The sequence below is a fragment of the Gambusia affinis genome, linkage group LG19, assembly GCF_019740435.1.
Source record: "Gambusia affinis linkage group LG19, SWU_Gaff_1.0, whole genome shotgun sequence".
Classification (NCBI taxonomy): domain Eukaryota; kingdom Metazoa; phylum Chordata; class Actinopteri; order Cyprinodontiformes; family Poeciliidae; genus Gambusia; species Gambusia affinis.
In genome coordinates this window covers 7,589,283-7,615,736 of record NC_057886.1, presented here as the reverse complement: position 1 = coordinate 7,615,736, position 26,454 = coordinate 7,589,283, and the positions used below count along the sequence as shown (strand labels likewise).

The 26,454-nt window shown below is 39.9% G+C and overlaps 1 protein-coding gene across 2 annotated transcripts in view; it reads left to right on the top strand.

Annotated features, from left to right (window-relative positions):
* llgl1 (LLGL scribble cell polarity complex component 1) overlaps positions 1–26,454 on the top strand; it is a 37,317-nt gene that overhangs the window by 4,537 nt on the left and 6,326 nt on the right. For both annotated transcript variants that reach the window (XM_044100771.1, XM_044100772.1), the window contains exons 3-18: positions 12,684–12,765; positions 12,857–13,017; positions 13,116–13,262; positions 16,436–16,598; positions 16,708–16,843; positions 17,063–17,117; positions 17,485–17,639; positions 18,716–18,936; positions 19,991–20,058; positions 21,427–21,592; positions 23,034–23,138; positions 23,799–24,091; positions 24,942–25,092; positions 25,165–25,303; positions 25,802–26,115; positions 26,190–26,381. In XM_044100771.1, coding sequence (XP_043956706.1) covers positions 12,684–12,765; positions 12,857–13,017; positions 13,116–13,262; positions 16,436–16,598; positions 16,708–16,843; positions 17,063–17,117; positions 17,485–17,639; positions 18,716–18,936; positions 19,991–20,058; positions 21,427–21,592; positions 23,034–23,138; positions 23,799–24,091; positions 24,942–25,092; positions 25,165–25,303; positions 25,802–26,115; positions 26,190–26,381 — 2,548 coding nt within the window. The remainder of the gene's footprint in view (positions 1–12,683; positions 12,766–12,856; positions 13,018–13,115; positions 13,263–16,435; positions 16,599–16,707; positions 16,844–17,062; positions 17,118–17,484; positions 17,640–18,715; positions 18,937–19,990; positions 20,059–21,426; positions 21,593–23,033; positions 23,139–23,798; positions 24,092–24,941; positions 25,093–25,164; positions 25,304–25,801; positions 26,116–26,189; positions 26,382–26,454) is intronic.

The following is a 26,454-nucleotide window of genomic DNA, read 5'->3' as shown; positions in this document are numbered from 1 at the left end:
GTCGTTACTCCTCATCTGAAATCTTCCACGGTGCAAAAGTATTCAGGCCACTTTTTTATACGTTGTGTCATTTTAATGTGGTAGGCCATCACAATGTAGGGTACTACTGTGAAGTGGAATGACAGTGTCAACATTTAATTAAGTCTGCAAGGCTTATTGACTAATTGTCAATCCGTTTTACACAACTACAGACTAAGTTTCTTTGAAAATCTTATTTATCAAACCTTTTCAGGCCTTCAGAGTACAACTGTGTTTAAACATGGATTAAATTATACACATTTGGATGGTTTGCTAATTCTGAAGGCACGTCTTTACACTGGATCGTATTTTGGGGTATCACTTTAAAGGCGCTGAACACCAAAGCAAAATATAATGCATCCTTTTATTTCCTCTTCACAAGTTATGTTTCCGTCTAACTATCATGTCAAAAAGACAAAAAAAAAAAAAAGGAAATGCAAATTAGGTGTGTTTCCATGTACTGTACATGACAGGCTACCCAGGGTGTAATTTCATCAGATGTTGACGTTACGCGTAGCTGTAATAAACTAGATGTAGACGCTTCAAACTAGAATGGACCACACATCTCAGGAAAATGGAGACGGTTCTCACGTCTGAGCTGGAGGTTTGAACTCAGAAATTTCTCCTGGTTTCTTGCCTCCAGCGACGCCCATCAGCTGTTTCTAATGCGATACTTCAAAATTTAAAATATTGATGGAAACACGGCTACAGTTGTGCAATCTGTCGATGTTTTACGTAAAACCCATTGAAGGTTTTGGTTATAATGGGACTGAAAGGGTATTAATACTTCTGTAAAGCAATGCAACTTATTTTTATTTGAATCCTTGAGCTATTAGAGTCTCCCAGTCGCACACTTGTCAATTTATTAAGTACTAGAATCCTCAAAGTTAATGAGAGAAATGTTATTGAGAATATAAAATTCTATTTTAGGGTGAAACCATCCAGGAAAGTTAAATGTCTCAGGCGTGGGACCATAAACTAAAACCCCAGCCTGAGTATGGAAGCTGATTTCCTTCCTCGCTGTCTGTTTGCATCCCTTTAGCAGGCTGTCTCTTATCTCCACATCAGCTCTGCAGTGCAGCCAAAGACCTGTGTTCAGCTGTATGCTGTCGAGTGCCCACCTATTGAGCTATAAGATGTTTTCTTTATTTACCATTTATGTTGAAGGGATGATGGTGCTTCACTGCTTAGATTTTATTTCTTTGAAACTGTGAGGAAATGCTGATCAGTTGTAATTGTAGAAGTACCATTTATGTAACATTGGTCTGGTGGAGTGCTGAGACTGTGTGTGTGTGTGTGGATGCGTGTGTGTGTGTGTGTGATCTCTGTGGGAAGTTGCCCTGTCTGCACCACTTAAGTGAGGAGAACGGGACTGATCTGTCACTGTTTACTAACGTTGTTGAAGCGTTTAGCCGTGTTCCTTGTTATACATGTGAAACTCCGCTCCAGGGATGTGCATATTAACCAATCCGAGGATCCCCCCTCTTAAATTCGTAAAGAAATGCTAGAGTATTAAGATTATTTCTCCACAAAAGCACTTCCTTTTTCTTCTGGGGTATCCTACCTGCAGCTGTTCCACAGGACGCCACTGGATTCTGATCCATCTGAGCAGCACAAGATAATTAGGAGCACTGAGTGAAGCTGCACTGAGAAAAGCTCTCTGGTTTGGCTCGTCACATGCATTGCACCAAAACTAGAATTTGGCCCAGGCTTTCAGTTATGTCAGAAATGCTAACGGCTCATAGACTCATGTACTTGGTGATGTTGTCCTCCTTGTTACCTCTGCTGCAGTCAACCCTGTCAGGGCTTCAGCAACATGAGGTCCCATGTGGTTTTGTGGAAGGGTGGAAGGGACGATCCTACCTAATAAAACTCTTGAATGTTTTGAGGCTCATCTATAAAGTTGTAGTGTCTAGTTTGTATATGTGAACGTCTGATATGCAGAGTAGAGGAGAAGTGTTTCGATTTGCATTCATAGTAGCTAGTTATGGATCTATAGTCCGTATGTCCACATTTATCCATGTGTGAAAGGAGGCTGCAGCCTGCGCTTGCAGATGCATTAGAGTGGACAATCGACTGTTTGAGGCGGAGCTTTAAGAGGGAGAGAAAGGGAGGCTGGTGGTGCCAGGCTCTCGCACCCCAGAGACGGATGGAGATAAACAGAGGCTGTAAAGACGGGGGAGGAGGAAAGAGGAGAAAAGGCTCTACTGTAAAGCTACACCTATGTTCAATTAAAGCCATAAAACACAATACTGACTTCTCACCCTGTCGCTAATGAGGTTTCAGCTCTGTTGGGATTGTGGGAAAATTGTCCACCCAGAACCGGGACTTTTACAACCCAGGAAGGTATTATAGAGCATTGTAGCATAACTAATGACGTGGTTTTCAGAAGTCAATACATAATGATATGAATACTGTATGTGTACTTTGTGTAAGGTTTTAAATAACCTGGTCCAAGTAATGTTGAAGATTTATGAAAACACTAAATAACACAGGAAATGCAGTAAAAAAAAACCCTCCACAAATTAATCATTTAAATGATAAAACCTGTGATTACTGCACATTATCCAAAATAAAACACATTTCAGAAATATTTTTTATATGTAAACCCATGTAGTAATTAGAGTCATTGTTTTATTAGATAATTTTTTTTTTTTTGCCACATATTCTGTACTATTTATTTCATCCGTCCCCCTGACTCTGAACCTGTGCGTCTAAACCAATGACCTCGCTATTGACCGAGTGATTGGTCTGCAATTAAATTTTATACAAACCACAAACCTTAAATATATTGTTTTCCAAGGCTTTGGGAATCCTTCACTTTTGTACAAATGACATGTGTAAGCACAAAAAATATTAATCCAGTAATACTTTTGTTATGAATGCTTTTAAACAAAAATACAGCGTATTTATTTAAAAATATGCTGTATTCTTAAAACAGAAATACAGCGTATTTATTTAAAAATATGCTGTATTTTTAAAACAGAAATACAGCGTATTTATTTAAAAATATGCTGTATTTTTAAAACAGAAATACAGCGTATTTATTTAAAAATATGCTGTATTCTTAAAACAGAAATACAGCGTATTTATTTAAAAATATGCTGTATTTGTAAAACAGAAATACAGCGTATTTATTTAAAAATATGCTGTATTTTTAAAATAGAAATACAGCGTATTTATTTAAAAATATGCTGTATTTTTAAAATAGAAATACAGCGTATTTATTTAAAAATATGCTGTATTTTTAAAATAGAAATAGAGCGTATTTATTTAAAAATATGCTGTATTTTTAAAATAGAAATACAGCGTATTTATTTAAAAATATGCTGTATTTTTAAAACAGAAATACAGCGTATTTATTTAAAAATATGCTGTATTCTTAAAACAAAAATACAGCGTATTTATTTAAAAATATGCTGTATTTTTAAAATAGAAATAGAGCGTGTTTATTTAAAAATATGCTGTATTTTAAAACAAAATAAGCGTGTTTATTTAAAAATATGCTGTATTTTTAAAATAGAAATACAGCGTATTTATTTAAAAATATGCTGTATTCTTAAAACAAAAATACAGCGTATTTATTTAAAAATATGCTGTATTTTTAAAATAGAAATACAGCGTATTTATTTAAAAATATGCTGTATTCTTAAAACAAAAATACAGCGTATTTATTTAAAAATATGCTGTATTTTTAAAATAGAAATAGAGCGTGTTTATTTAAAAATATGCTGTATTTTTAAAATAGAAATAGAGCGTGTTTATTTAAAAATATGCTGTATTTTTAAAATAGAAATACAGCGTATTTATTTAAAAATATGCTGTATTTTTAAAATAGAAATACAGCGTATTGTTCTTCTTTTGTGTGGCCCCAATGATGCATTCAAAGCACATAAATCCCACACTTTACTTTGGGTTTCTTCACTTTTTTTCAAAGATAAATCAAGTTCTCTCTCTTGCAAAGGGAGGTTATCATGAGAAGTTAGATGGTTCCAGCTAGTTGTTACCAAGCCTGTGTTCACTGAAGCTTTAACCAGAGCATTGTGCTCTCTGTAATTAACCCCACAGAGCTTTTGTCTGGGAAGTTGATGTGTGGTTGCAAAGCATGCTGTTGCGATGAAAGCTGTAATTTTCACAGACTGTGCAGGTAAAGATAGATCCAGGGTTCCTGCACAGTCTTGAAAGGTCTGGAAATGTATGTAGCTTTCCAAGGTGGAAAATATAAAATGTTTTCATAGTTTTTTTTCGTTTTGTTTTGTTTTTCTTTTTCTAAAGGACAAAACTTTTATAAGGTGACAGTTTGTGTAAGTTGACATGCTTGACCTTTAATTGGCAACATCACAACTTCATTTCTACGTTTTATTCATCAATACGATGTGACTTACCGACTTCTCAGTCAAAACATTATTTCATTCACTTCACTTCTGGTTGATCTTTGGCCGACTTTAAATTTAGGTTGGACTAGGCTTGCTGCTCTTAAACTTGGTTTAAAAACTTAAAACTAAGCTGAAAAACTTCTATTTGGACTTTTATTGCTGAATTTGTTAAGAAAATATCATTGCAACAGTTTTTATTTGTAGAATAATTATTAGATTTGTACTAAAAACGTGTAAAAGTACCTTTTTAGTTTTATTTTTGCTTGGCTTTTTTTTTTTGGAATATCAACCTTGTAATGCATTTCAAACAATTTCAGAAAAATATTTTTCTTATTCCATTAATGCTTTGGATACTAAACAACGTAATAATTGCTGTTTCAGCTGCAAGGGCAATCGCAGAATAGTGCAACGTCTAAAGCAGTTGACGAACTGCAACAGCCAGTATAGTCTCTCTTTCAGACATGAAAACAGGCAGCTGACATTTTGACCTCATGGCTTATTAGCTGACAGTATTGCAGAAAGTAGACCAAGAAGTTATCAGGAGTTTCATCGGTGGCCGTTCATCCTCTTGTATTTGTTCTTTGTCAACATTGTCTCGTCTGAAAAAACAGATGTCGGTTTTCCCAATAACACCCTCTAGGTATTTAGTGCCAATCATAAGGTGGTATTCCTGCCACTGATGCCTGTGTACTAGATTGAGTTGGCTGCTTTGCAGATCCAGAAAGTTAATTGACTTGGATATTATATACTTCTACTACATGTCTGAGTTTGTGTTCAATGTGAACCTCTGCACTCTGTCCATGTTGTTTTCTGCTCTCCTCATTTTGTTCACTTGCGTTGTCTTCCACAAGTTTCTACTTCGTTCATTCCCTTTCTTCTCCTCTCACTGTCTGCTTTTGTGTCCTGAGAGGTACTGCTTTGACCACAGATTGGGGCTCAACCGAGGGGAAGGGACAACATATTGTTTTTCTTTTTGATTCCACCCCTTTCATCCCCCTGTGTGTGAGTGTGTGTTGAATGAGATCGTGTGCGGGGGTTGATGGGCGATCTGAAGCAGTCTGTCTTCTGTCCTGGAATGCATGTTGCACTGCCCTGCGTTAACCCCCCACCGCACCCCACTTTGTGTGTGTGTGTGTGTGTGTGTGTGTGGATGAGGAGAGTAAGAGCTTTGTTGCCGAGTCTAGTCTTAATAAAGGGAGCATTTAAAATGGTTTCCAAGACAACCGGGGCAGTTGCCTAGGATGAGGAGTGCTTTCAGCCGGGAGGATTTCAAAAGTTTGCACCTCAGCAAATCAGATACCAGCTCTTTCTTTTTCTTTTTTTTTTTTAGGTTAAAAGTTATCACATGATACAAGTTTAGCTCTTGGTGAATCAGACTGGAACTGTGACCATGAATCCTCAGCATCAGCTAAACATGAGCTAATATTTACAGCCATGCAGCAGAGCTTTGCTGCATGGCTGTTTACAGATTGCTGTGGTCGACGGTGCTTTCTGTTATCTTGTCGGTGGCACACAGCTGTTTGTGATCGGCCCGTTCTGGTCGCATGTGCTGAATCTTAATTGTCCATCTTGGTGAAATGTATTTGTCCCAATACAAATAGATTTTTATTGGAACTTTGTAACTTTGTTTCTCTTCTACTAATGTGTCCTGTTTTTCAGTTTTACTGTGACTGTGGTTACCACGGTTTGTTGATCTGAAACGGTTTGTGTTTAAATACTGACATTTCCAAGAAAAGGAGTGCTTTCAGACTATGAGTCATGCAACATTATGCAGCCGACTAATGTTCAGTGAACAAAGTACGGTCTTCTCCTCGTTTTCTTAGTTTAGCTGTTTTAGTTTTAGTCCTTGTGAGGATTGCCTTAGTATATTCTTCCAGTAGATTTCTTCTTTGTTTGTTTTAAATATTTCATTTTCTCCTTTTATCCGGTTAAAAATCAAGAAAACATTAGTACATGTCATGTGCTAAGTTGATGTGTTTGATATTTGGTGAATGAATTTCCTTTACTATATGCTGCTGGTCACTAATAGCAACTTTATGGTGTAGTACTGAGTTCCTTTTATTGTTACCCTAATGATGGTGAACCAAGTAGACAATTGGGACTTTTATGGAGAAGTGAAAGTAAAAAAAAAATGTTTCTGTGGCTCTTTGTTCAAAGTGATATTCTCCTGTACTCATGACTGGCTCTTGACATTTGTCATTATGCCTAGAGACTGACAATACATTTTCTATCTCAATGGAGGAATTTTCATCCATTCCTCTTTGTAATTTGTTTTGTTTTAATTTAGCCTCACAGGACAGTTTTCATGCATCAACTTCCTGCATGATTTCATGCAACTTCATGTCAATCTGGACGTTTACAAAAACTGTCCAAATCCGTTCAGCGGCAGACATGACGGTGTGCTGCACTCGAACGTTAAGACCAGAACTTTTGAGTGGATATCCTATCTCAAAATGTCCTGTTGAAGACCAGACCTGATGGTCCCAGCCTAAACCCTTTTATTGTTTCTTTTTATATTCTTACTGTCTACTCACTTTCTACAAACTCAAGTTTGTTTATGTTGCAGTTTAATATTTCTCTTTTTTTCTCTGCCACTTGGCCCCTTGCTTAATTTACGTTCCTCATAATACAAAGACCCTTGAAATCCTGATCTTTCCCAAGCTTTTGTGTCGTAACCTTTTGCACATTCTTGTGTATTTGGTTTGTGTCAGGCTCCTAACACACATGCCCTCATAAATAAATGGCCGCACACGTACAAACACTTGGCAACAAACTGGAGGGGCCTGCTTTCACAGCAGAAGGGATGTGTGATCTCCCCGATTTGAACCCAGTTGCCACGCTGCTGAAAGAGTGAGTTGTTGCATGAAAAAGAAAACATTTATTTGAACTGACAAATCAAAGTGTCCGAAAACAATCAAATGGGAAAACGTGAAGTGGAGAAATGTGGATGTTTATGGCTGCTGACTTGCTGCCTACCTTTTTTTTTTCTGTCTGGATTAATATCGAGGAACATTACTGCCTGCAGGTTTGCTATTGTGTGCTTCATTGAAGATATGGCTTTTTTAAGGGTCACTGTTTGATGGAATCCAGTTTTTAATCAAATTATTAGGGTAAATGTTTATTTTAAAGCTTATTCTTTATAATACGCCATGTTATTCCCTCATGAACAACATAACATACGGAGGAACGCTGTGAGATGTTGAAGGCGGAGTGTTGGAAAGAGTAGGAACTTTTTAAAAAGACAGAGACCCAATTTCAAAACACCAAATTTCTTTCATGTCATATATATATATAGAGAGAGTTCTTTACCCCACCGCATCATCTCCACTTCTTTTTTTTTTTTTTTTTTTTTACAATTTGAACATTTTACCTAAATCTGTGTTTACTACCTGTAGTTTGTAGTGCGTTCAATGGTTGAAAATGCATGTGGCTTTAGAGGAAATGGAAAAATGCTTCACAAATGTCTTTGTGATGCATCTATAGTGCTTTTCATAAAACTGATAAGACAGGGGTCTCAAACTCCAGTCCTGGAGGGCCGCAGTCCTGCAACTTTTAGATGTGCCTCTGCTGCACCACACCTGGATAGAATAATTGGGTCTTTAAGGCTCTGGAGAACTGATCTACACAAGGAGGAGGTAATTAAGCCGTTTCATTCCAGTGTTTTTTACCTAAGGCACATCTAAAAACCGCCGGACAGCGACCCTCGAGGACTGGAGTTTGAGACCCCTGTGATAAAAGTTTTGCTTGTGTTTAAGGAAATCTTCAGAAGAGATGGGTTTGTTTCTGCAGTTGGTGGGTGTAGTTGTTTGGCCTGTCTGGCAGACATGACTCTTTTGTTTTCTAAGAAATGTTCAGTGAAACTCAGAGCTTCACTTTGAACTTTCCAGACGCCCCTGAAACTCTTCTCCACACTCTCTTGAAGCTAAATTGTCCTCCTGTGTGGTCAGCTTGTGCACTAACTCTTAGATCCTGGGGGGTTGTCCTCTCTTCCTGTCCACCTCGGTGTTCCACCACATTTCTGTGTGTGTTCGAGGGTGTTGGCTCAGAGTCCAAAAGGGGACAATGCCCTCTGTTTGTCTGTATTCAGACCGTGAAATCGCTTTATCCCTGCTCTCTCTCTGCATCACCGAGCCAACTGCACTTGTCTTTGTTTGTTTTTCAGATATAGATAGATATATCTCATGATAATGTAGATATATCATGTGCTCCTCAATGGTACAAAGTGATTTGTTTACATTTTAACACTTAGTTTTAATAGTTTCTGGATAAGTCGAGGGTAAGGAGTGCGGATTAAGACCTTGCTAGGTATGGGTGATGGATTAGGGGACACACTGTGTCAGTGGCGTGTTTGCATGGGGATAAAGTTTGGAGTCTGAGTGGGAGAGACTGTATTGTTGACTCATATGTTGCAGGGTCCCTTGTCACATTGGGTTCATAATAATCTTAAATCTTGATGCAGCCAATTGAACGTCCAACTAGTTTAGGGTATTTCTAGGTCTTTGTATCATTCTTTATTTGTAATTTGACACATTTTTTGTCTTGTTGGTTTGGATTTATGTGAAATGCCTCCACTTTTAATTGTTTGTTTTATTGCTAAATATTTCTAATATAGATAATTAATTACCTTAATTGTCATATCGAAAACATTTTAGCACAAAGCTAAAGATTTCAGAGGCAATAATTGATCATAGATTTGTGGAGGCTAGTCTAACTTGTAAATCTAGATCGCATCAGGATGACAAACGGGGGCGAAGTGTCAACACCGAGGATTTGTAATACCGACCAATAAGCACAGCTCTTGGTGGGGGAAGGAGCTTAAATCAGACAAACTGAAACGTTTAATGAGGTGTTAGAGCAACAGAGGCCTAATCGTTGTGAGGAAGTGCTGACATCATGGCTGGAATCCCTCCACCAGCTGTTCTCTGACACAATGCAACCAGGAAGCCGACGAAGTACGCGTGTGTGTCCCAGAGCCGTGAATCACGTGTCACACTTCAGCTTTCATGTTTCTCTGACTGGCAGTAAAAATATCTCATTATCTTTACCGCCACCCCCCTGCCAGAGGGTTATTTTTTTGTGAGGTATGAAGACGATTGGAAGCGGAGATCCTAGCGGTCTCGGTCCTGCCAGAGGTGCCACAGAGCAGCCTGAAAGTCAAGGCTGTGACAGACTCCCAAATAGTCATTAGTGGTCCTCACTCCCCCGCCCCCTGCCTTCATTCCAGTCTAATGTGTGCTGGGAGCCGTATAGATTAGTGATGAGTGAGCTGTGGCCAACATAACTTTGCTGCAGTACAAACCAACCAGCGAGGACCATCTGCTTTCTGTCAAGCTATCTGATAAATAAAAAACCCCTCAACTTTCTTGTTTTTTTTTGCTTTGTTCTCATTGGCATACCACAAATACAAATCTTATTCATTGATTCCAGCTGATGTGTAGTGGTTTGACTGAAATGAATAGATGGGGGGGGATATTTTAAAAACATATCTTCACAGGACAAGCCTTTTGAAGCAGTTTCTCTCAGTTTTTAAGATGGTTATGAATGCCAGACGGTGGAATTTGCCATTTTTGGAAATGCAGTGTCTCGTTAAAGTATTCCCTTTGACCATTTCAATGCATTTCATGTATTGGAGCAAGTGAACGTATACTGTTTGATTTAACAATTACAAACGTAAAATCTCTGGCATCTGGTTTCACAGTCGAAATTTATTGTCACACTGGTAGTTTTTCATTATTATTTTTTTTCTGTGTACTCCGGTAGCCCAGCAACGACATTTCTTTGTCATTTCAAATTCACAGTCGTGTCTTTGTGCAATGACAGTAAAGCAAGTCTAAGTCTATTGTTGCAATTATAGCTGCTGGTTATTTTTGTGGTTTGTTTTTATTAGGTTTGTACATTTTACTGACAAATTAGCTCAAGCTGGGCGTGTTTGAATGGAGAGTCCCTATAATATTTAGTTTTCAAATTGAATCGAATCTGGACTTTGACTGGTCCGATCTACCGTATGTCTCGTGTGAACTAATTGAAGTACTTTTAGAAAACGACGTATTAAAATAATGGCTTACTTAAATTCCGTCAGTCACCCTTTTGTGTTTCTTTTTTTTGTCTTGAGCTACGGTTCATGACCCCAACGTTCCTCCGACACCTCGACTTCCAGCTGTTTGAGGCATGGAAGTTTAATTGTGTTTTTTTTTGTGGTGAATAAAACACAGAGCCAGGAAGTGACAACACTCAGGAAACACCAGTTTAACTCTCTGACTGGCCTCAGCAGTGGGTCATAGCGAAATGGGTGGGGATTTAATTTAAAAGTAAAACCAAGCTGGTGGAGATGAGGTGGAAACTAAGGGGTTACTACGAATAAGAATAGGAGCCGATAAAGAAGGTCTCACCACAAACCCTAGTGGGCCCCCACTTTCGTTTGCCGAGAAAGCAGTAAGACAGTAGTAAGGTAAGAGTTAAAACACTGGGGGATGGTGGTAACAGCTTTTAGTTTATGGGTATCACACAAAATGGAGGGGAGAAGAAGAACTAATGAGGAAAATGGAGGTTGATTTCTCTCTGAATAGGAGCAGAAAAGAAGGACTCTTAATAACGCATCGCCGTTTTCCTAAACGATTCAGAACGGCTTATAAACAGTAATACGATTGTGTGCAAAAAAACAAAAATGAGCAACTTATGTTTGCTCAGGTTCCCACAGCTTTGTGTAAGCATCGGGTTTAAGTGTGTAAGTGCTAGAGCTACACACTTTAATTGATGTGTGTAGCTCTAGTTTTTGAGTGTAGTCCAAAGTTGATCAACTCTGCTTTACTTAGTACGCTAAGAAAAAGAGGACTGTTAAAATCCCTGTTAATTACACACACTCTCAAGCATAGAGACGAGTGGGTTCAGGCATGTGCGTCATGTAGTGCTGATAATTGCTATGATCTTTGTTTATAGTGCTCTACTTTCTGCCCTATTATGGCACTGAGGTTCTGTGTCTTCAAGTTTACAGGTTAGGATTGTAACCTTCAGTATGGGGCTGTTTTATTTTGTTTCTATTTTTGTTTTTTTTTAAGGAGCCTTAAGAATCTTTCCAGATATTTTCTACGATTTCATGCATAGAAATGATGTGGAGAGTATAATTATATTAGCAAAATACGTAGGATAGTGTGCAGTTTTCCTATTTGTGCATTTCGACCTTAGTGATGTTCTCTATTGAAGGCTTTAAATGTCTACTCCATTTAGATCCAAATTTTCACGTAATTTTGTAACTATTGCGAGCTTAGCTTTGTGTGAGATGTCGTCACAATGACTTGAATTACAAACACAAATAATTACCATCATATTAAATGTCTGATCGTCAATGACAGTGTCGTGCACTGTGATGCATTAAGATGTAACTGAAAGGAAAAAGAAAATGTGCGCGCCTTTAAACAAAAATATTGGTGCTCTGCCGTATTAAAACTTTATGCTTACAAACTTATTCCTACAGTTTCTGCACGCAGTTGAAACTTCCTACCTACCACATAAAATGATGAACGCAACTTTTAAAACAGTCCATCCCAATTTCAGGTAACTTGCTATTTTGGCTAATTTGATTGGATTACACATGGGTATTAAGAAACATGACATGTCATACAGAAACATATTAAAAAGAAGAAAATCCTAATAAACTAAAATGTAAAATATGATCTCCTTGCTTACATTAAAACAAGGATACTATTTCTGCTAAAACCTTATAGCTTATTGATCACATTACAGTTTTAGTAATTGTATAACATTAAATTTCTTTTTGAAATGTAGACTTATTATAAAATTAAAATCAGCGAAAGTGTGGATCTGTTGAACTGTTTATTGTACTGAATATTCTCCGTTTGACCTCCTGATTTGTGTGTTTGTGGAGAAAATAGTGAATTTCTTTTATGGGTAAACAAGACTTGTGGTTTGGATGCCTGGTAGTGATAGAAAAACTTCCTTGAATTTCAGTCCGTTTATGTAATAACGGCAGCAAAAACAGAATTAGCTCAAAAAGGTTGAAGTTAGTTTTAACACCATGACTCCTAATGCTTTTTGGAAATTTATAAATATTTCCATTGCTATTTTTATATTAATATTAATAACATCTAATATTCAGAGACTTGTTGTCTTCAAAAGGTCCATTAGCTCTCTCATTAGAAACCATGAAGCTTCTAGTGTCATTTCGAGACACCAGTAGAGCAGATTTTTGTTTTCATTTTTCTGCCTTATCGCAAGTAAATAAACACAGAAATGCTTCATGAGTTGTGGATTTCCTTGACCAGAACCTTTCAGCTACGGGGCTCCTGGAGTCGAGTTCACAGGGCTGCACAAAGACACCACCGCTGTAACTCAGATCCACTTCCTACCTGGTCAGGTGAGGGTTAAAAGAAACACCCACCATCTTGGTTTCTGCTCGTAATGTTCTTCTTTCAAATTAATTTCGTGGAGTTATGTCTGTGTCTTAGGGTCGTCTCCTGTCGCTGCTGGATGACAACACAATTCATCTTTGGGAACTGGTGGTAGGGCCCCACAGAGAAGTGGGCGGGGCAAAGAAAGAGGGCGGAGTCTGTCTTAAACAAGTGGATAATTACACTCTGCCTGGAAGGCCTGGGATTGAGAGCTGCAGGTAGGAGGAGAAAAACCATGGAGGACTGTAGCTTCTGATTTTTATTTTATTTTTTTTAAACCTTTTTAATTTTAAATTTTTTCTGCTCTCTATTTCAGCGCAACGCATGTGACTGTCCTCCTCTTGCTAAAGTCGTGTGACCTGCTCTGCGTGGGAACAGAAGGAGGAGGCGTTTACTTTGTGGAGTTGCCCCGCCTTGAGTTAAAGGAGAGCCAGACGCTGCTGCAGGACCAGGTCACGCAGAGGTGAGACAGTCTCAGAAATGAAAAGCAGGTTCTGTACATAAATTAAGCTCAATATAAAAAGATGCACAAGAACATCATGCCCAGATTTAGGTTTGAAGCAAAACATGAGTGTCAGCTACATTATTCTACGTTAGTATATGACTAAGAAGTGAATTTAGAAAGTGGAATGTATAATTTCTAGCTTATTTTACACACGCAGTGGTTTATTGAAAGTGTTTCCTTCTGCTTATGTAATATAGAAATATGAGCATACTGAAAGGTTTGTCCATGCTCTGTACAGTACATGCACTCAATACTTTGTTGGGCTCCTTTTGCATGAATTTAAAATGAATTTTTAACTGAAACAGGACCTTGAACCACGGAGCAACAGTCCAGTCCTTTTTTCTTTTGACATCGCAGAAGAATGGTTTAATAAAACAAATGTGGCATTTGTAGTCAATGTCCTCAATACGTGTGAAGTAGCTCTTTAAGGTTAGACTCTTGAGCTTCCCTTGTTTCTGTTGCTTTTCCTTCCACTAAACATTCATATTCTTGAATCCAGTTGTCTGCCAAATTTTTAATTTTATGAAATGAATGACTGAAATGTTCGTTTATTTCAATGACATCCTTATTTGATTTGGCAAGTGATACTTAATTTCTTGCCATTGCAGGAAACCAAAATAATATGTAGCTGTTAAAACATCCGATCCAATCTTTCCTTGTTTTCTCTTATTGTCTGTCACGGTAGGGTTTCTATTAAACTCTAAACAGTCCAATCTCCTTTGCTCGTGTCCAGCTGAGCAGATCTAACACACACACACACACACACACACACACACACACATCTGCTGATCCAGATATCTGTGTTGTACCTTGCAGCAGCAGGCAGGTCAGGTTTAAGAGGTTCATGGTGTTTGGTGGAGCACAGACAGACATTCTGCCTTTTTTTTTTTTTTTTTTTTTTTTAAACTTGTTTTTACCTTATTTGACCAAGAATGCAAAACTCAAAATAAAATTGTAGTCATACGTTAACAGATGAGCGTGTGGGTGAGATACGGATGATGTCTCTGTCAGAGTCGGGTTTTGGTTTGTCGATAACGCCCAACAGTAATTTCATCTGACCTCGTCATAAAATAATTTAGGATACCTTTTTGAAAAATTGTTGCTTTGCCATCCCTCATTAACGTAGGCTGGCAGAGAGGAGCCAGCAGGACTGAGTCGTAATGAAGCTGTGTGTGTGTGTGCGTGTGTGTGTGTGTGTGTGTAAGTGCAAATGAACGGAGATTTCAGACAGCGACGCTTTGTACCAGCTGCCAAAACTCGGTGTTCCGGTCGGGGAAGTGTTTCAGCTGAATATCCAAAAGCGCACATGCAGAGGGAAGCGAGCGCATACGAATCCAAAAACACACAAACACACAGGTCTGTGGCGCATCACCAGGATTCTGCAACAGGATGCTGGATTCCCTAAAAATACTTGTGAGCACACAGACGGAGACAATGGCATGTTATGTTAGGAATGTTTCTGCCTCTCTGCGTCCGGAGAGGATCTTCCTCAGCGAGCTCCATCCCAGCAGTCAGATGTTTTGTCTGTGTGTGTCGGGGGGAGGAGGGGATGGGCTGGCTTTGCTTCATCAATACTGAAGAGTCCAGAAAACCTCTGTGGTTTGGTTTTCTTCCCCTCTCTGCTGCTTTTTTTCCTCCTTCCTCCTTCTTCTATCTTTTTCCTTGGCCGAGGGAATCCTCTGACATCTTGCGGGTGTGTCCTGCTCCACATTCCTCCGCTGCCTCAGAAGAATGTCTGTCTGGTCCACAAGCTGCAGCTCTGCTTCATCTCGATGTCGACAGGCTGCGCTGTAGCCTTATCTCTCACAGATGGCTTCTGCTCTTTGATTATTTCATACACGTTTGAAACTGTCTTCTGGAAACTGGAGTAAAGTGAGAAGCTCTGCTGTTTTTTATCACCTTTAAGAGTTTATACCTTCTATAATATTTCCCTTTCTGTGGAGCTGTTGTTGCTGCATCCGGTTCTGATCATGGATGTCGTGGTAATTTGGATTTTTTTATGATTTATTTACATTATGTTTTGGGCCTTTAAGGATGATATGAGCTTCAATTTGTCCAAATATTAATATAAATACTTCATCCTGAAATTTACATATAGTTTCCTTCATATTTTTGTGGATATATGTACACACTTGCTGTCTTAGTCAAACCAGGATATTATAATTGATTCTGTCGTCGGTTAAGATAATATTTGGAATATTAGTCCATCAGGATCAGTTTGGCTTTTCTAGAAGCTAAATGTCTTTTATAAAACCCAAATTTTATTCAATCAATCTTTAATAAGCACAGCTAAACATAAGGTGGTGGAGAAAAATGTTGGGTTTGAAGGTTTTATTGATGTAAAAGCAACATGAGATGAAAATAAAAGTACTAGAGGGTGTAGAGTCTGAGATGCCGAGTCAGATATTAAAATGTTTAGGTGATAATAACTGATAAATAAAACAAGGTACACAGAGAAATCTGCATTACATGAAAAAAATACAGCAATTGATTAAATAAGTGTGTGAAGAAAACGACCTTTCAGCAGTCGATTTGAGGTTGTATCTGACGGTTACATGTTTTTATTCAAGTAGTTCAAACTCTGACACAATGAGTTGTTTCAGCAGCTCTTTGATCACCAGCATGCGTCAAAGCTGGTCTTGGATTGGATGAAGCATCACATCAAGTCAAATGTCAAACCTATGTTTAAGAAGCTTCTCTGCACATTGCTTTGAGACATTTGTCCTAATTTAACTATATGCAAGACTGTGTGCATAAAAACTCTGCTTATAAAAGTCATGTTCTGTTGTATAGCCATCAGAGAACCGCTCTAATAAATCAAGAAAAACCTAAAAATGTATTCTGTTTCCGCCTAAGATGACTTGTAAGTTGCTTAAATCTTCAGGTTTTCCCTTTATTTCATTGATGACCCTGTTTGCTGGTTCAAATAGCATTTTCAAATTAAAACGGTCAAACACAAAAGCAAAATGTGACCAAATATTTGGAAAATGGGCCGCATTACACAGGTTGCTGAAGTAATCAGAGTTCATAATTTCCTGGGCTGCTTTCAAATCCCAGCGTTTTCTGGCAAGAATTAACAGATGCTTTCCTTTTTCTTTTTTTTCTTTCTTTTTTTTTTTCCCCCTCCACAGCCTGCCAGATGAGTACAGATGTGGAAAGTCGTTGGGGCCGGTCGAATCCCTCCAAGAGCATCCTCAGCAGCCACGGAAGATTCTGATTGGCTACAGCCGCGGCTTGGTGGTCCTGTGGGATCTGGGCGCTCGCCACGCTGACCAGCTGTTCCTCGGCAAGCAGGTACTTAAAACTCCAAGCCGGGTCACATTATTTTTATTATTATTTTTCTTTTTCCTCCTTGTGTGTTCATGTCTGGTGGTTGTGTGTGTTTGTGGTAACCTTCCTGCAGCAGCTGGAGAGCCTGGTGTGGGAACGCTCTGGAAGCCTGTTCGTCAGTTCCCATAACGATGGAGGATACGCTGTGTGGCCCGTTACCAGTGGCAACGCTTGCACTCACCAGCCAGCGTCATCCACCATCCCGTATGGTGAGAAATGTATACACAGACTCGACGGCTGCGTCATTTATTAGTTCAGTCGTGTTTTGTGGAAGTTCTAGATTTAAACTTGACTTATTGGTGTTTTTATCTTTTTTTTTTTTTTTTTTCCATGAGATTTTTTTGTTGTTGTTTGGACTAAAAGATGCGAGGGATTTTAGTTTGAGTTAAGCCAGTCATGTTCTCACAGTTGCAGCGTTTTCCTCACAGGTCCGTTTCCTTGCAAGGCCATCAACAAAATCCTCTGGAGGACTTCACAGACGGGGTGAGTGCTTCAGTTTTAGTTCATTTGTTTGTCGAAACCGTCTCAAGTTTCTGGCATAATTGAGCACAAAGAGTTGGCGTTTTAAAGTCTGTTTTGCGGTCAAGGATTTCTGTACTTGAAACAATACTGCGTCTAATTGAAACAATTGTTTTAAATTACAGAAACCCTTTTTGTTTATAAAAGGGAGTTGAAAGCCGTGGATCTTTTTGAAGTGAATTTATCCACAGTCAAATTGCTCCACTCCCTTCAGGACCATGGAAATGCATCAAAACTCTCATTGTCTCTATTCATCTTCTCCTGTCCTGAGAGTAACTTGTAGTAAAATGACAGTCAGCCAGGTGATATTCGCTACAATTTTGTGTCTCAGTTCTCCAGTGCTGCTGTACAGCGGGGGGATGCCCAGAGCCAGCTACGGAGACCGCCACTGTCTGACCATCCAGCAGGACAAAGAGCACGTCACTCTGGACTTCACATCCCGAGTCATCGACTTCTTCACCATCCACAACATGGAGCCGGACAAAGGTGACGGTCCGACCCTCTTTAGAGAATTTACAATGCCATATTCTTGAATTTATTCACGAATTTTCAAAGTGAAGCTCTTATTTTACACAAAAACATTGTTTCAAAGTGCTGAATCCAAAAGTCACATTGGTTTTGCGCAATCAGGTCAACTTTTTGAAGTAAGGCTGCAACATGAGAATCAAAATGCATGGTTTGTTCTGACATCTGGATCGGTTTCCTGAGAATCTGGAATCAATGAGCAGGAGGAGAGACTCCATCAATACATAAAAGAGACGGAGAATTTTACACAATGAAGACGTAATGTTTAATTTACATGTACTTACCCGTATCAGTGTTCATTATTCAATTTACAGAAATCCAAGTTTAGAACATTTAATTAATACACTGTTGGAAAACATTTTTTTTTTTTTTTTCCTTTTTGGATGAGTAATAACAAAAATGAACTGACAACGTCACAAAAGGATTGGATTTCTCTAAATCAAATTAGAATAAAATCTTAACTTGATTGAGAAAAATAAATGTCATCTTTAGATTGCAAAATAGTCCTAATTCAGCTGAAAAAAATAAGACAACTTCCAACAAAAAAAAAAAAGATTTGTAACCCAGTATTTATAAAGAGAAGGATATTTTTATTCGTTTAAAAATTTTTGAATTTTCTCAGAAAATATAAATACTATCGGAGGCCGTACAAAAACCATCATCAGATGGTCGTTAACAGCTTCCATAAGCTGGCTAAGCAGCAACAATTTTATTTGTATAGAAGCTGTTTTGAGTTCTAGATCCAAGCATATTGATGGAAAGTTTAGTGGAAGGAAAAGGTGTGTTAAAAAAACAAAAAAACCCCAACATACTAGCAATCGGTGTGTCTTTGTGAAGCAAGGCCATTAGAGTTTGGAGGAAGATTAAGGTGTGAGGTGCAGCTGCCGTTAGTGCTTCGTGACCCACCACACACACACCCACACACACACACTCCTAAACCAGACACTGCATCACTTTTCATTAAGCTTCTATTTTATTAAGATGTGTTTTATTCCCCTTCCCTCTTTAGTCAGATTTTCCTCTCTTCCCCCTCCCAGAGTGCGATGACCCGTCGGCTTTAGTGGTGCTGCTGGAAGAGGAACTGGTTGTGATCGATCTGCAGACCCCGGGGTGGCCCACCCTGCCTACACCCTACCTCGCTCCCCTCCACTCATCAGCCATCACCTGCTCCTGCCACATCTCCAGTGTGCCTCCTAAACTCTGGGAGAGGTTAATCAATGCGGGCAAGGCGCAGCGAAGCCGGCAGCACACGCACACGGTGAGGAGCCGCCGGAGGGGGAAAAAGGCCTTTTCTTCAAACCCAGCAGGCTTAGAGGACGATTTATCTGTTGGCAAGTCACTGTAAACATCAGCGTTGGTTTTTAAAGTGGGTTAGACGTGTAATCTGGATAATCAGTTTGTGGGAATCCGAGGTAAACGGCTCAACCTGACATGTTGGAATGGAGCTTGTTTTAACCTCTTTATGTTCGGGTTTATTTTAAAGTTTAAAAGAAATCTTAATAAAGAGAGGCAGGTGTGTTGGATCACATTTAAACCCCTAAAAGTTAAGCTAGTTGAGTTAAAGTTCTGATCTTAAGTAGAGGAAACAAACACGATGCGTTCTTTGTAGGCCTGTTATGTTAACAAATGTTGCTAGATGGCAAATTGTTCTAGAAATTATAGCTATAAACAATAATGTTGTTTTGAGGCCATTTTCAAGTAATATACTGGTAACAGTACAGTAATGCAAGAACTTATTGATCAATAAAATTCTAATGAATGTTTTTCTGGGACAAAACAGAAACTACAAATAAAATGAATTGTGAAAATTGTCCTTCAAAAAAGCGATTAGTTTAGACCAACATACCAGACTGAAGACTTTTGTCATCCCGTATTTGGTAGAACGAGAGAGAGAAGAAAAAAACAAATCATGCAAATGTAAATCATTCAGTGATTTATTACTTATTGCAACAGGCCTAGTCCTTAGCTTAAATAGCAGGTGTTAGCCGTTAGTCTTTTAGCTTGGATCAGCTGTTTGATCGGTGGCAGATTAGACTCGGGCAGACGGACACAAACAGCTGCCGGTGCTGTGTTCATAAGTCACTGCTCTTTGTTGGTCTGCGTGCGGCAAAACCAGAGAGACTGGAGGCAGCAGAAGAGCAGAGAATATGTCCACCGCAGTAAATGTTCGAGCTGACGTCACGACCACATGGAAAACAAAGCAAAAGCATTTATTTGTTCGGGGCAATTTAGTAAGCGAACAATTACTGCTGCTTTTTTTAGGATCCTAATTTGCCCCAACTCCTTTTTTTTTTTCTCCCCTGTTTGTGCAGAGCTGGCCCATATGTGGAGGAAAGAATCTGGCGCCTCCACCCAAACATCAAGAGCTGCTTTTGACCGGGTTTGTGCTTTTACACACTTACTGAGCCTCAGTTTTACACACAGTGTAAGAGGAGCATGTTTTTCACGCCATTTCTGATGCTTGAGAGGAGGAACGCCACAAGAGCAGCCAGAACCTTGAGCTGGATCCGACGGTGATCCGACATTTCAGGACGGTTAAACCTGCGACTCCTGCCAGGATTTAGACTTGGTCTGGTATTGGTTTTTCATGGAATGATAAAATTAATCAGAAACCAGACTGTGAACAGCATTTATGTTGCCATCAACACAAAAACACAGAAGCAGTTCCTGCTGCTGCTGGAATAGTCCAAATTTCTGCTTTAATTTTATCTGTAAAATTCATTTTTTTAATTGAGTCTGATGCGTCGACTTGGCAGTCCGTGGCTGTTTGTGTTTTCTGGTAGCGGCTTTGTTTCAGCCAGCTGTCTGGCAGTGCACAGCAGCAGAAAGGCAGTGTTACTTTCGTCCTGTAAAAGTCGGGGAAAGCCCCGGCCGCTCTGGCTCGCTCTTTCTACTGCATCTCATTGGAAGGACTTGAAACCAAACCACAGGAACGACGGGATATTTCAGTGGTTTTCAAACTGCAGCTTCACGGCTCTGGTAGTAATGGAGACCGATAACCAGCTCATGCATACTGGAAGTCCTGAATTTTTGACCTTTACATGCTCCATGCACTAGTTTCATAAATCCTCCATTAAGAAAGTAAAAACTAAGCAGATTGAATATGAAATTTGGTTAAATATTTTGTGCTCTTGCGATTATTTGTGCATAAAGAAACGTGATTGGTCAGTGTTACTATTTTAGTTAAGCTACAAATTAAGGCTGCCAAGCATATTGTGAACATATTGTTTATGCAATATCGGTGTGTGCAATATTAGGATTGTTTTCTGATGCATTCAAAGTGTTATAAACTCGTGTTTTTAATGTAATATTTATTCAGGTAGACAGCGTCTCAGCTGCAAATGAGATTGTCCACAATGCACATAAGAGAGGGAGATGATGTCATCATTGCAATATTTACCCAACATTTATCAACATCGTAAGGTCTGCTGATATCTTGGAGTTTTTTGTTTTTCTTACAAATGGACAATAGAGGATTCCGTCTCTATGCTGGAAATGTGCATTTCTATTTGGGAAGAACAAAGAAATAAAATGTGAAATTCAGCTAGAAAAGCTATCACCACAAAATGATCAAAGACAAAACATTTGAAACATTTTCGTCTTAAAAAAAAGGCAGAGTAAAAGAGTTTGAAATTCTTATTTTAGAAAAATCCCCCCTCTGACGTGCTAAGCTACACTAATCAGTGTAAACGGCATCAGTCGTGACTTTGTTTGATTTCCTCTGATTTTATTTATCTCGCGTCTCCAGGCACGAGGACGGGACGGTGCGCTTCTGGGACGCGTCGGGCGTCGCCCTCACGCCGCTCTACAAGCTCGGCACGGCCAACGTCTTCCACACCGACTGCGACGAGCCGCCAGACTCCAGCAACGACGCCGACATGCAGCAGGAGGAGGAATGGCCTCCTTTCAGGAAGGTACGGACTGAAAGAACGACTCCTCTTCAGGGTTCACACGCCGGGTCCAATTTTACCAGCTGTGGGAACTAACTCAGTCCCTGTTGCCTCGTTTTCCCATCGGATGCTTTTCATGCATTTGGATGCCAGCTCTTGTAGTTAAAACTTTGGCTTTGAACGGGCTGCAGTCTGATTGTGGTTTAAATAAGCTGATTTATATTTGGAGTGCGAGTAATTTCAGGAGTTAGGAAGTAAAAGAATGGAGATGAGTCAGCCAGCGAGTATCGGTTCGTCAGCAGGATTAGCTCACATCATCTGGTATTTCAAGTGAAACAAAGATTAGAAGATAGTGAAAATACAGGCTTCAACACTTTAAAGAAGGTTTTTTGTTGGTTTTTTTTCCCTTTTGCATTGTTTCGACTTTCCAACTCTCGCTACACTCGCATTGCTCCTTTTGGGTCTCATGGTAACAGAGCTGCATGTTGAGGAATGTGGCCCTCATATGGGATGAAGAGACCTTCCCTCTTTTCTCAGCTGTAATGAAAACCAGACCTATGGTCTCTTTCTTTTTCTCTCTCTCCTTGTGTACATGTACGCGTCTGTTTGCGTTCAGCTTCTCCAGCATTTTGTTTTGCAGAAACTCTGCCTCCATGTGAGCAAAGATTCTGTAGGGATTCCTGCCGTTTCTGTGTGGGAGAGCGACAGATTAATGTGCATGTTTGCATGTTTAAGGGTGGAGGGAAAGAAAGAAAGAAAGAAAGGAAGTTCAGGTTGTAGCTGAAATCGGATTCAGACGACTCGGTTCTTGACCTAGTTTGCATCAGAAATCCTCGATTTTTTGATTTTTTGATTTTTTTTATGCTAATTTGAAGATTGTGTGTCACAAATTGTTAGATGGCAATAAACCACTATTAAAAAAACAACCAAACTGTGTAGGGCAGAAACGATTCATCGGATTCATCACGATTAATCAGTTATTGAAATAATCGTCAACTAATTTAGTAAATTATTAATAATTTACTGGAGTAAACAGACTTAAAAAAAGGCAATAATAGCAAACATATTCAGAGCAGTAATTAAGCCAAGACTGTAGAAAAAATCTATATTTTGTATTTAAGATAAAAACACCTTTGACTGTAAATATGTTCTAACCAAAACTCCTCAAGTGGTTTTAGCTTCACTGAAAGCATTTTATGCAATAAAAAGTTATTTTTTTCTAAAAGTAATTGGATTATTTGTATATTTGCATCCTGAAAAACTGCATAAAAAGAACTTAAGTGCTTTAAAAGTAAAATCTGTACAACATGCATAAAAAAAAAAAAAGATTAATCATCAGAATTATCAAGGGATTAATAAAAATAATTGTTAGTTGCAGCCCTAAAAATTATTGTTTTTTTTTGTTTTGTTTTTTTTTTTTTTTTCCATGAATGAATGACGGTAATTTTCATTTTTGCCTGTGTAGGTGGGCTGCTTTGACCCGTACAGCGACGATCCCAGACTCGGCATCCAGAAAATCAGTCTGTGCAAGTACAGCAACAAGCTGCTGGTGGCTGGAACAGCCGGCCAGGTGAGCATCCGCTTTTCCACCTTTTTCTATGGCAAAACAAAATAAAATGAGTCTGCAAAACAAAAATCAGTAAATGTAGTTTTCATCAGAGCATGTTCGGTACACTGCACCGTCAAAAAGCTTCGTGCTGTGTAACTATAACGTTAGCTTCATTCAGGGAGTCTCCTATTGTTTCACGTTTGACACTTTTTGAAAGAAAAAAATAAAAAGTCTCGCACTGTTTGCTTTGTCTACAACACACATTCCCTGTGGGTTCACATTCGCCACGTTTGCTGCATCTATTTTCAAAGCTGGGAAAAATGTTGAAGTCCTCTGCGTCATCTGGAAATGTTTTCCTACGCTCCCCTTCTCACAGAATGAACTAAGTGGAAGCTGTTGGCAAAGGAAAACACTGATGGAATGAGATCTGGCCGTCAGTTTTCCTCATGTAGACAGGTTAACTTGTGTTTCCAGCTAATGGAGTTGCTGAATTTTAACCAGAAGACCCTTAGCATGATGGAAATGTCAGTTTATCTGCTGCGAGGCTGGATAAATGTGGAGCCGTCACATTTCCTTTTATTGTACCTTCGAAGCTTTTATCCTTTATGCTCTGGAGCAAAACGACAAGGCACAACGATCAGAAAATGAGTAAACTGAAATAATAAAACCGTCTCTCCACAGGTGATCGTCCTGGCTCTTAACGACGAGCTGTCGGATCACTCGGTGGACGTGTCGGTGGTGGACCTGCTGCAGGACAGGGAGGGCTTCACCTGGAAGGGCCACGACAGGCTGGAGGCGCGTCTCAAACCCGCGCCCTTCCCGCCGGGCTTCCAGCCGCAGGTGCTGGTCCAGTGTCTGCCGCCTGCGTCGGTCACGGCGGTGGCGCTGCACACGGAGTGGAACCTGATCGCCTTCGGGACGAGTCACGGGTTCGGCCTGTTTGACTACCACCGGCGAAACACGGTGCTGGCGAGGTGAGGAAGAGGACGTTCAGGGGATCACAGGGTTCATAATGGTGCTTGAAGTCCTTGAAAATGCTTGAATTTCCAAAGTTTGGAAAATGCTTAATTTCTGTATAGAGTCATTGAAGGTGCTTGATATTCAGACTGAGCTGTTTTGGAAAACGTTACGTTGAAACCAGAAGATACTTTTTTTTTTTTTTTTTTTCCTCACTATTTGAAGTTAAACCAAACCAAAAATGTCTTATTTTCAATCAGTTATCATAACCAAAATTATTTCCATTTACTAAATACCAGAAGAGAATTTTTCCTAACTTTCTTTGTATATTGCGTTTAAGCATTTAATCTGAGCAGGAATGTCATTTATGTTAACAAGATTTGTTTGGATTGTTTTAACGTAATAAATATTTATTATTCCTAACGGCTTAGTGACCTGAATTGATCTGTGTAATTCAAAGAAAGTCTTATTTATATTTTTTATGTTAAGCAAGGTTATTGAAGCTGAGAGAGTTTTTGTGTTTTGTTCTCGGACCAGTCGGGTGTGTATCGTGTGTGAGACATGTTTTAAACTTTGTTCTATTTTAGATGACCTTGTCATTGCTGCAGAACGTTGAATACTATTGCAATGCATAAGTCAGAACAGTAAAAAAAAAATCATAGTAGAGAATTTAAACTGTCTTTTTTTTTTTTTTTTCTCCAAAGTGTACTGCTAGAAGAGTTGGAAAACGTACTTTGACATTGTATAAATGCACAAATCTTGGGATAAACGGCTCACTCTACTTCTGTTATCATCCTTGTCTGTGTTATTGTTTGACTCGTAAATATTGAATAATTTAATCGACGGCTGCTCCTCTCCTTCTCTCAGGTGCACTCTGCATCCCAACGACTCGCTGGCGATGGAGGGTCCACTGTCCAGAGTCAAGTCCTTAAAGAAATCCCTTCGACAAAGCTTCAGGCGCATCCGTAAAAGCAGGGTGTCTGGAAAGAAACGCGCCATCACCACTCCTACCAGTAAGGTGAGACACGTCCTCCCGTGACATGTGGGCCGAGCCGGGCTCTGCAGACCGCTAACCACGTCTCTGGTGTAGGTTCAAGAGGCCAACGCGGCTTTGGCAGAGCAGGAGGAAGTAGCTCCTGTGCAGCGACGGATCGAGCCTCGGTCAGCGGACGACTCATTGTCAGGAGTGGTCAGATGTCTCTGCTTCGCTGACACATTTCTGCGTGACGGTTTGTCTTGCTTGCTCTAAAAATATAGTTTCAGTATTTATTTTTCTGCATTTGGTTTGGGAGCGTCTCGGAAAGTACTTATCCCTTGAACCGGTTCTCATTTTGTCCCATCAAAACCTCAATGTTTTACTGAAATGGTTTAAAAGTATAAAAACCAAAGTTTCTATTCAGCCGATACTCAGTAGCTCCAACTTTCGCTGGATTTACAGCAACAAGTCTCTTGGGGGTTTGTTGCTACCAGTTTTGCACGTCTTAGAGACTGAAATTTTCTTTTCTTTTCTTGCTAAATGTCTCAAGCCGAGTCTGATTGGAAGAAGAGTGGTTGTGAACAGCAAGTTTTCAAATCATCGATGGGATTTGCATCAACACATTTAACGTTTTGTGTTGTTAATCATTGTTAACATGACAAGTTTTTGGGGTAGGAATGGTTTTTAATGTTGCTGCATTTAGATATTTATCACTCTCAACCCAGTGTGTGTGTGTGTGTGTGTGTGTCAGGTACACACCACGGCCCCACACTTTGGGCTGGCACCAACTCGGGCAGCGTGTACGCCTACGCTCTGGAGGTCCCCGGCGTGGGATCGGCCCGCGCCTGTGAGCGGGGAGGAGCGAGCGAGAGCGGCACTTGCGTGGAGGCGGTGCTGGGGAAGGAGATCCAGCTGATGCACAGAGCGCCCGTGGTGTCCATCAGCGTCCTGGACGGGCGAGGGAAACCGCTACCGGATCCGTACGAAGCCTCACAGGACCTCGCCATCGCTCCGGACATGACCAACGCTCACTCTGTCCTCATCGCCTCAGAGGAGCAGCTCAAGGTACAGCCAGGAAGACGAGTTGAGCTCCTTTATCACTCCTCTGGGTCACAGTTTTTATCGTCTTCCTCCTGCAGGTGTTCTCTCTCCCTAAAGTGAGCGCTAAGACCAAGTTCAAGTTGACGGCACACGAAGGCTGCCGGGTGAGGAAAGTGGCGTTAGTTCTCTTCAACTCCGCTGCTCAGGAAGACTACAGCGAACACACACTCGTCTGCCTCACCAACCTCGGCGACATGCACCTCTTCACCATACCCGCCCTCCGGCCTCAGGTAGAAGCCGGACGAACGCGTCCCACCCACTGAGAGGTCACCATGTGCTTCTAATTGTGCGTTGCGTGTGTTC